The sequence below is a fragment of the Sinocyclocheilus anshuiensis genome, unplaced genomic scaffold (genome assembly GCF_001515605.1).
Source record: "Sinocyclocheilus anshuiensis isolate Anshui unplaced genomic scaffold, SAMN03320099.WGS_v1.1 scaffold832, whole genome shotgun sequence".
NCBI classification, from domain to species: domain Eukaryota; kingdom Metazoa; phylum Chordata; class Actinopteri; order Cypriniformes; family Cyprinidae; genus Sinocyclocheilus; species Sinocyclocheilus anshuiensis.
The window spans coordinates 137109-148110 of NW_015549602.1; the positions used below are offsets into that span (position 1 = coordinate 137109).

Below are 11002 nucleotides of genomic sequence, written 5' to 3' on the forward strand. Positions count from 1 at the left end.
CAGGATACCCAGGGCTCGGTTTACACCTATCGCCATTTCTAGCCACTGGGGGACCATAGGCAGGCTAGGGGAACTCATATTAATGTTAAAAAACCTCATAAAGTGAAATTTTCATGCCATGGGACCTTTAAAGCTTAAGTGCATGGAATACCATTGAAAACGGCCATATCTCCATAACGGCAAGGCGGATCCGCACCAAACTCAGGGGATCCCTTCAGCTCGAGGAGCTCTCTCGAACACTGAATCGAGTGTACGTCTCGAGGCCCCCTTTCGAATGAGACCACCCCCGCATCGATAGCCCCCGTAGTCCAGGAGTTACGGGCGGTCAAATTCGCGGGCGCAGGCGCAGACCGATCTGGCGATCCCGGTGGGCTACGGACGCGCAGAGGGCAGCGTTCAAGAGGGCTCCTCGAGCTGAAGGGATCCCCCGAATTTGGTGGAGATCCGCCGGCGCGTTTGCAAGATAGTGACACCAGCCAACCCTTTCACTTCAGTAAGGAGGTCTCTTGTTTCCGCTTAAAAACCAGAGGATCTAGAGCCTTTGAAGTGGCTAGTCCCACCCTCTGGAACAACTTACCAGTTCACATCAGAATGGCTTCCAATTTATCTGACTTCAAGTAATATCTTAAAAAACATCTTTTCTCTCTGGCTTTTAACATGTAGTAATATGTGCCTTTGAATTGTTTTAATCTGCTTTTGTTGTTGTATGGATTTTGAATTGTTTCTATTTGTTTACTGTTTTTCTCCTTGTTATATATTATTGTATGTTGTGCAGCACTTTGTTCGGCCTTGTTTCGTGCTTAAATGTGCTCTAGAAATAAAACTGAACTTGAACTTGTTCAGGCAGCAGCATTCAAGCGGTGTCTTAACTAAGTTGCTAACTAATTTGTGGCTTGAGTCTGTTGAATGGTGAGTTAGTGCTACGTCGGTGAGACGCAATGCTATTAAGCAGCGGTTCTTAATCCTGTTCCTCGCGACCCCCGGCTCTCACCCCCGGTTATCACTTCAGAGGTTTGTTCTATTCGACCGCAAGTGCCCTGCGAAGTGGACATCACAGGATATTCTGCCATGATTCCAGTTCGAAGGGAACGTACATGTTCCATACAAAGGGCAAATAGGCAGTAAAAAAAGCTTTTTTTTGTAAAAGACCTTTTTTGAAAAAGAAATACATATATGTAGTGTGAAGTCTGATCTTTGAGAAAATATAACGGGTCACTAACTTCGTCAATTCTTTCACTGCTTTTTTTTTTACATTTTTACTGAACTGTACCATAAATTTGTCCTATGGTGTGACATAGCAAAAATTAAGAAAAAAAACCTCTTAATACATAAATTTCATGGGAGAGATTTATATTCATTTTTAGACACTTACTTTCATATAGTGCTATTTATTTAATATGAAATTATAATTAACAATTTTTTCCCCATGACTTGTTGGACAATTTCAAGACAAACTTTGACAAGACAAACTTTGCTGTCATCCGTTCAAAACTACTGAAAATTATACCATTTTTAGTTGAGTGATATCTCCCCTATTCCAATACTCAACTGTTTTTTTAAGATATTTTGAGATAAAAACAAATCTGTGGTTCTTTTATGTGTGTCACACCATAGGACATTACGTCACACTAAAGGACAGAAACATTAGTTATTAAATTATTTCTATTTAATTTTGAACATGTCAAAGCAGAAAGAAAGTTTCATTTTGATACAAACAATATCAATGTTTTTTAAACAAAACAAAAAATAATTTATCAACAACAAACTTCAGTCTCTTAGTCAATCAGTATGTTACTGAAACTCTTCTAGCCCCCCCGCTGCATGTGATATATGATATATATTCATTAAGATGTGAATTAATTTTTTAAAACTATATGGCTACTCTTTTTAAGGCATCATTTTTATTCTATTTACTTTCTGCATCGTTCTCTTAGGATCTCCTCCCTGTTAAAATAATTTTCTCTATATATTTCCGTGTCCTCTCCCTTCTACTAATTTCTCTCCCTCAATTCTTTCTGTCTAGGGCTGGACAATAATTCAATATCAATATGTATCGCGATATAATTTTTTTCAATAACGGTGATATGATTTTTAAACATTTCGGATATTTCGATATACATTACCAGTGTTTCCCATACATTTAATTATTTGTGACGTTTGACTTCGTGAATAAACATGAGCACTGCACGTTTCAAAATCAAAATGCGGCGGTGTTTTATATGAATGTATCTCTGAAGGGAACCGACTATTTTAACTGATAAAGTAGCGTTCATGAGTGGAGCTGCTTTGATTACAGCCGTTACTGGGGAAACCGCTGTTTCTTCCTCCCTCAAAGTGCCTCCTGCTGGCAGACAATCAGTTTGCATTTTCAATAATAAGCCCGTCTCCAGCAACATGTTTTTGTTGTTGCTCAATTTTTTTGTTTTCTGCAGCAACTCAGAGCACTTTTCATACACTTTATCCTGGCTGAAGCTTTTTTTTTTTTTTTTAATCTATAAGAATAATCAGCCTACACTACCAGTCAAAAGTTTTTGAACAGTAAGATTTTTTATGTTTTTTTTTTTTAAAGCTAAATTTTCAGCATCATTACTTCAGTCTTCAGTGTCACATGATCCTTCAGAAATCATTCTAATATGCTGATTTGCTGATTATCAATATTTAAAACAGTTGAGTACATTTTGTTCAGGATTTGTTGTTGAATAGAAAGATCCAAAGATCAGCATTTATCTTAAATAAAAAGCTTTTGTAGCATTATACACTATTCCATTCAAAAACTTGTCAGTATAATAAAAAATAAAAAAAAAATTGGGGGGTGGGGATTATAGAAATTAATACTTTTATTTAGCAAGGATGTTTTAAATTGATCAAAAGTGATGATAGACATTTATAATGTTACAAACAATTTCTATTTCAGATAAATACTGTTCTTCTGAACTTTCTATTCATCAAAGAAACCTGAAAAAATTCTACACTGTTTTCAACATAATAATAAATGTTTTTTGAGCAACAAATCAGAATATTAGAATGATTTCTAAAGGATCATGTGACTGGAGTAATGATGCTAAAAATTGAGCTTTGAAATCACTGGAATAAATAACATTTTAAAATATTTTCAAATAGAAAAGTTATTTTAAATAGTAAAAAATATTTCAAAATGTTACTGGTTTTGCTGTATTCTGGATCAAATATATGCAGGCTTGGTGAGCAGAAGAGAATTCTTTTAAAAAAATCTTACTGTTCAAAAACTTTTGACTGGTAGTTCATGCTAGCCTATAGTTTGATGTTAAAGATATTAATATTAATAAGGTGAGTCTGAGATTATTTGACAGTGATTCCACATTTCTTGTTTGTATGAAGGCTAAATACAAATAAAAGGTGAACATTAATTAATTTGTGCTGTTTTTTCTAAAATATTATATAGTTTTATAGGAGGAGTGTCACAAGGTAAGCTTGGTGACAGACAAGAAATTACCTGGACTTGATACATATGCACACATCATTACTTGATTATGCCGGCATTTACCATCTTTTAAATCATCATGGTGTTGTGTCATTGTTGTGCCTGTTTCAAATGAGTATGATACTATGTTGTTGTTGTTTTTTTGTTTTTGTTTTTGAACATTGTTCAATCAGTTATTCTTTTTAAAGAATGTCACAATATAGTTTAATTTCAGTCAGAATTACCTTTATTTCGGGTGAGAATTTTCCCAGAAACCTTTTGTTTTGGCTGTTGGCCTTCCAGTCTCATGCTGTACCATCAAACAAACTGGTGTTTATAGCATTAGCATGCCCCTTATTGGACTGAACCATTGGTAGTTTTGTCTGGGGGAAGGGGGAATAGCAGCTGAACGATTTTTACTTTTCTTTTTTTTTTTATGGCGTGTTTAAGTACCCATGGGTTTATACAGATTGTTATTTCTGTGTATGTGTAATGTTTTATTATATTATTTTCTTTGGTGTATAATGTATTGTATGTATGGACCCTGTTTGTTCATTTGGTACAGTCTGAAGGGGGAGCTAGCCCTTATAAATAAGGAGCTATAGAGCTTATCAAGACAGTCTTGTTTGTTGAAATCTAAAGGAGAGACCCTGTTGAAAATTGGACCAAAGTATTTGGTGTAGCTTTTCTTTGCACAGCGTTGCAGTTTTGTTTTGTACAGTTTTTGCTTGTAGTCCAGTATGTATCCATGGAATTTATCCCCACCTCACGGTAATAAACCACCTTTTTGGGATTCACTAAACCTCTGACCAGCCTGATTGTAATTATTTCCTCTGACCACTGGGCCATCTTTTACAAGGAGGTCTCATAGACTTGGCAAATTAATTTTTCATAAGTTTGTAGGTACAGACATCTGTTGTGGGTGTTCTTGGCAGTTTTTATGAGGCTTTTTTTAAACAGTGTTCATATCGATATCTGAATTATATCGTATCGACCTAAATTAAGAAGTATATCGTGATATAAATTTTGGCCATATCATCCAGCCCTGGTATCACATTTTATACTTATTTTCATAACACTTTATAACAGTACAAGTTTTCTGTAAAAACATCAGAAAATGGTTTAATTTAAATGTAATTATTGCATTTAAGAACACTGAAAGTGATCAAAAAAAGAATAAAAAGGAGTTAAACAAATCTTATTTAATTATTTAAAATGCTTTTTAAAGAGACCTTGTCCTCTGGTGTGACATCTTTGTCCTATGGTGTGACGTACTATTGGCGTCACACCGGTGGACATTTTCTGTCACACCAAAGGACTTTTCAGCCTTTTTGTGTCAATTAATGACCTTGTTATTCTAAGCTAACCTGTCATTAGCAGTTTGCAAGACACATTTGCATAATTTTCCATGATTATGTAGTTTAATTAAAAAATATAATTTAGGGGTGTCACACCAAAAGACAACAAAAAGTAACACTTTTGTAGTGGTTCCAAAAAAGTTAAATATTTGAACAATTCTGAAACAAAAATTGACCATGTGCTTATGTCATGGGCTTGACAGGAGGCTACAGTAACATGATAATGAATGGGGTCCTTCAACTCATTTTTCTCTTTTCAACAAAGTTTTCTCTGGAATTAGCCAATTTAAAATCAGGATATGGAGGACATGGTTTTCAGAGACAAAATATATCAAGTTCCTACGTTTTCAGAAATGTATGGATAAAAAAAATGATTGCCATTTACTAAAATAGACACTTGTGGCGGAGGTATTTATAACCATTTTTATGCTTTTCTTTTTAATTTATAAAAGTTGTAATTTATTGAACCATGCTTGAGACAGTCACACCATAGGACAATTTTTAGATTTGGCTCAAAAATGTAAAAAAAAAATCGAATAACACTGCAGATTTTATAACAACAGGTCCATCTAGGACAAAGAAATGTTTATTGATTTACTGCATTTTAAATAACTACAATATTAATTATATTCATTTTTATCTTGTGGGACAGTGAAAATGCCATGTCATGTCAACAACCCACATAATGTCACACTTCTCTAGTAAGTTTCATCTGTGTGTGAAGACAGTGGCGTTGCGCAAATCTATGAATGAATGTTCTGAAGTGAAATAAACTTCAACGGAATAAAGTTGAATGGAATTGAACTGAAATAAAGTTAAATAAATTTTACAACTTTACTGTTCAGTGCACTGATGTCAGACTCATATTGGATAATAAAGTGTATTGTTAAATACCCTGTGCCTCCATTACATATCATATTACCCTGCCTAAATTACATGATCATTGGAAAAACTGTGTTTATGTGTATATATATTATGTTTATGTATATACTGCATTCTATATATAGTACCAGTCAAAAGTTTGGACACACAAATGGGAAAGTGTCCAAACTTTTTACTGGTACTGTCGGTGCTTAATTTGTAAATGAAACATTGCCGGATCCAAATCAGTCGTTAAAAGGCGCCATGACCGACACTGACAATACAACTTCAGTTTTCCCGGAACATTCAGTGATGTCACTAAACAGTGATGACAACTATAGGAGCATCGTTCACAAGTTTTTGCATGGCCCTAACTATACAGCCTAGGTTTTCAAACCCTGTGTCAAAAATGGGTCGCCAGGATGATTTAAGGCAAATATATGTAAGTTACATTAAAAATAAAATTTGTTTCCATAAAAATAAAATACAATCATAATCTATATAGAAAAGGTATAAATATGCTAAATATATCTGACATAAATAATTAACAGATATAAAAAACACAAATGTTCTTTTTATTGCGAGTGTGCAAAAAAAAAAAAAAAAAAGGGACATTTTTTAGTGCACAAGATATTGGTTTCGGTACAAAAAGTTATGTTAAAATAAAATATTAATCTCTCACACAAAAGTATTACATTTTATTTTAAATGACAAAAGCATTTCAATTAAGATATACATCATTAAATGCAAAAAGTCCGGCTGTGCTTAATGGGTACATGTGCACATCCCTGTTCCCATTAAGCTCACATCATGTTTTATTAAAGTTTCTTGTTTATTTTAAACAACCTTTATAAAGAATAATTGAAAAATATAGCATTCAATTTGATCGGTTATATAATGAAGTGTCATTTAATCACATTGCAACATCTAGACTAGTCCATGTTCAGCTAAGTAACACATTCAAAAATCAAATAAAACAAACCAATAAAACATTTCATTCACGGGGATAAACACAGAAATTAGCCTCATTATGAAGCCTCTTATTAAATGGATGTCAACTTATCTATAGTCTCTTAAGGCTGGAATACACTACATGATTTTAGCCCCGATTTTCCACTGATTTACAGTCTGGAGAAGCTGACGCTAGTTGCCAAAGGTCAGAGCCAGTCTGTAGATTTGAGCTGACAGAATCCATAGAAAATCGATTAACTTTACATATTAACTGATGCTTGTCACTTTAAGTTAAGTATGTTTATGAAGTATTTACATAGACGTTCAATGTGGAAGAGCTTAAAGAGCGCACACTGAGCTTAATTGGAGCAGCAAAAATGTAATACATTTCATATATATTAAATATATTAAAATGACAAGATTTTGCAAAATAAATAATCTAGGTCATGTATTAACTTCATACATATTTTATTATGAACAACTACTATTAACAATATCTATTAAATTATACTTTTTCTTACTGATGTCACACTGAAGCTGTGTGATTTTCATAGTAGTGTAGCCTTTAAGCTCACCTTAAAATAATATGAAATCTTTAAAAATTACAGCACTGTAAAACCACAGACCAGCAATAAATTGTCAATTTATAATATTATGGGTTTAAAAGTACAAGCCAATAATGCCTGTGAAGTAATATATTAGCGTAACACACAATCTTATACAGCTAGTCAGCTAACTGTGTTCTGTAGCATCTGCGCCGTGTTGCTAAAACTATCTTTTGGATCTAACTGTAATTATTTCAAACATCCAAGTTCCAGGTTATAATGTACAAAAGTATAAACATTAATCCCTTAATTTTACAATAAGTAGTGAAACTTACCCAAAATAAAGGCTTAAATATATAAAAAATGCACATTTAAGGGGCTCCTCTTTTGGTGAAAGTTTTCAGACAGCTTTCAAAATGGCGGCCAGACAGTGTGAACACATGGAGACCCATATCTCAGTGTGCAATCATCTGATTGATTTGAAATTACAGGAGGTATGTAGTAACAAACACATCAATTTCTTAAGACATCAAGTATGATAATACATTATTTTTTCTTTTTATAATCTGATCTCAAATATGGAAGTGTGCTTAATGGGTACGTGAGCTTAATAGGTACGTTTACCCTAGGCCTAATAAATAAAAAGAAAACAGAATAGAAAGTGTTAGAGGCCTTTTTTGCTTTTGTTAATTGTATAATAAATCAAAAGAAAAGAAATAGAGAAGCTAGTGTTAGTTATTTTTTTATTTATTATTTTTTTATAAACACTTTGCATTGTCTTACTCTTATCTGTATGACCAAAAATGGAGTATTTAATGTGTCAGCAGTTTGATCACTCCGGTGCCTCGCACACACACAACGCGCGCCACATATTCTAGCAATTCACACTTGCCATCGCAGTCTGTTCATTATCAAAATAAAATACAGTCAGCCAAACATATCAATTTAAAGAGTCCGTAGTATAACCGGTATACAGCTGCTGTTATGCCAAGCGCATTTTTGCGTATATGAAGAGGATGATTTTTTCCGTCGATATGCGAATGCGCATGAAGCCTAGTCTACACTATAAATAATAGTTTAACATTGAAATACATTGCGAATATGGAAACATTGGATTTGTGCCAATGAGAGAGGTACGTGAGCCCAACGGTACTTTCAGTTTCGCTTTGTTTTGGTTTCATTAGCTTTATATCTTTTTCATTCTTGATCTGTTCTGCAAACCTTGACATTTAAATGATTTGTTTTGGAGTGAGGGGAATTAGGCTATGATTATAGTGTTTATATATTATAATATTTAACTTTATTTGGTATTATTTCTGGTACTAATACACTCTCTCCAAACGTTCCACTGCTCACAAAAGAGTGGAGAGAGTGGGTTAAGCAGTAGCACCAATCAACGAGAGCGATTTTGACCTTAAGAAAGTGTAATAATAATAATATAATATAATATAAAAAATAATATGTTGAGGACCAATACATAATCTACAAATCATGTTCCAAATACATCTACATAAACCCGCAATCGCTCTGTCTCGTATGCACGCACACACTGTCACGATCTAATGCATTTGTTAATGCCAGATCTTTAAAAACAAATACCGGGAATGCAAAAATCCAAAATCTGACATTTTCCGGAACAGGATCCGGCTCAAATTAAGCACTGGGTACTGTACTATAATATAGCCTACACAAAGAATATCGGCCGATATATCGATATTGGCCTTTTTTAACTCCCTAATATCGGTATCGGCCCTCAAAAAACCCATATCGGTCGGGCTCTATTCCTGTCGGTACATGCCATTGTCATTTAGAGCTTACGAGCCCCGCCTATTTGCGAGGTCCAGCCTACTTGCGTCGTAAGTCCCTCCCACTTGCGTAGATTAGAAAGTGTAACAGTGCGGCGTTTTGACTTTGAATAAATATCATATTAAACCATATCTCGATTCCTGTTTTTCATTCCCCAAAATGAATACCTCTTGATGATAATTGGAATTTATACAATTTAAGATATTGAAGACTCTTATTACTTTACATTTTAATTTGAAACGGAATTTAACACTTTTTAAGGACCCGCGTGGACCCTGAAAACCTCATCCCAAACACAACTGCAATGCTAAATTATGGTTAAAGAAGTTGCAGCTCCCACAAGTGTGCTCGACCACTCCATGCTAGGTTCTTAAACCAGACCTTAGGTTTGAAGAACACATTTTAGCGTCCATTTTCAATATAATAACACATTTTAAAAAGTATTCATTTAAAGTTAGATTTTAAAAACCAACCTTGTACACTTGACCATATGTGCCATTTCCAACCACTTCGACCAGTTCAAAAATCCCGGCTGGGTCCTAGAGAGAAACAAAAGGAAAGTATAAAAACCGAGAAACTATGTCAATGTACATTAAAATAAAACAAACGATGGATTTAACAATAAAGCTCTCCTGGCTGTGTATTTAACACGCATGCTAGTGGAGTTCAAACAAAGGAAAGATCGAAACTCTTAAACGATGGCCATTCCACAAAAAAATATATATTATGATTTTAACGCTTTCTCTCGTTTAAACAAAGACTGCGATACGTTCCAAGATTCTGAAATCATCTGTATCTACTGCAAAACACAATGAAAACAAGCTAACGTAGTCGGTACAGGCTACTCACCCGTAGTGAAGAAAGGTCTATGTCTACTAGACTTTTCGCTGGAGAGTCGTTCGCCATCTTTCATTTGTATAAATAATGTTTGTTGTAACAGGACTCTTCACTCCGCTGTACACCGTCGCCCGTAACTACCTGTGTCCGTTTTGTTTACTGTAGCAACATTTCTCTAGTGCAGGACACACGTTATTAATTCATTTTGCGTTAGAGGGGATTTGAGCAGTAGCTCCCTGTGTCCTGCAGAGATGTCCGACTCGCCAGTGAATCGTTTTAGATGGTTCTTTTTTAGGACTCGGTGGAACCGATCGCAAACCGTGTCTAAATTACTCCACTGTAAACTAGCTTACATTACTTTGTTTTGTAGTTCAACTGTGAAGTGGGAACCATTTTGTTTATATTGGTAATAATTCAAAATAATACTGTTCATATTCAACATTACTGATGTGTATTTTATTCATAATAATGGAATCATTACTGCTAACAGTTGTTAACAATGGTGTCGGGAAAAATAAACAACAGTCTTGGACTCAATCTTACCAACAAAATAAAAGTAAAATTTAAGTAAAATTGGTTTATTGTTTAGATTTTTTCCCTTATGAATTTGTTTGGTGCAGCATTCTATATGTATATAGGTATGTTTGGGCTGTTATAAATGTTTAAAAAAAAATCATTTATATATTATAGAGTTGTTTGGGGTGGGGATAAATTAAAGCGATCTGCGATGACGTCACAATCGTGTTGCATTGTGGTCTATGAAGCGGCCTGAAGTGTGCATATAACTATGGTTTTTACCACAGCCAGAGATAGATTTTAGCCTCCTAGAACTGATGAGAGATGAATATGGGGGAAATTATAAGATATTTAATTCATACATCAGAGGAAATTATTACAGTTATTTACAGATTTATACCGATGGTTCTAAAGATCCTAAAACAGGCAAGTATGGGTATTTGGAGGCTTGTGAAACTTAGGGTGCTTTCACACTAGCACTTTTTTCAGGGCTGTATTGGTAATCGGGCATACCGGGCATTTTCCCGGTGGGCCGACGCACTGAAGGGGCCGACAGAATGTTTTTTTTTTGCCGAAAACCATCAGACTCGCAACGGAGGCAGACCTATCCTACATGTGTGTGCGCGGCTGCGCGCCATGAGTGTATGCGTAAACACTTTTTAATAAAACGTAAATTCGTCCCCCGCGAT

At 34.6% G+C, this 11002-nt stretch overlaps 1 protein-coding gene across 4 annotated transcripts in view; it reads right to left on the reverse strand.

Moving 5' to 3' along the window:
* LOC107658686 (mitogen-activated protein kinase kinase kinase kinase 4-like) overlaps positions 1–10139 on the reverse strand; it is a 128622-nt gene extending 118483 nt beyond the window's left edge. For all 4 annotated transcript variants that reach the window (XM_016447337.1, XM_016447336.1, XM_016447335.1 and 1 more), the window contains exons 1-2: positions 9810–10139; positions 9434–9499 (exon numbers count right to left, since the gene is read on the reverse strand). In XM_016447337.1, coding sequence (XP_016302823.1) covers positions 9434–9499; positions 9810–9866 — 123 coding nt within the window. In that variant the 5' untranslated portion in view covers positions 9867–10139. The remainder of the gene's footprint in view (positions 1–9433; positions 9500–9809) is intronic.
* Positions 10140–11002: the final 863 nt, after the last annotated feature.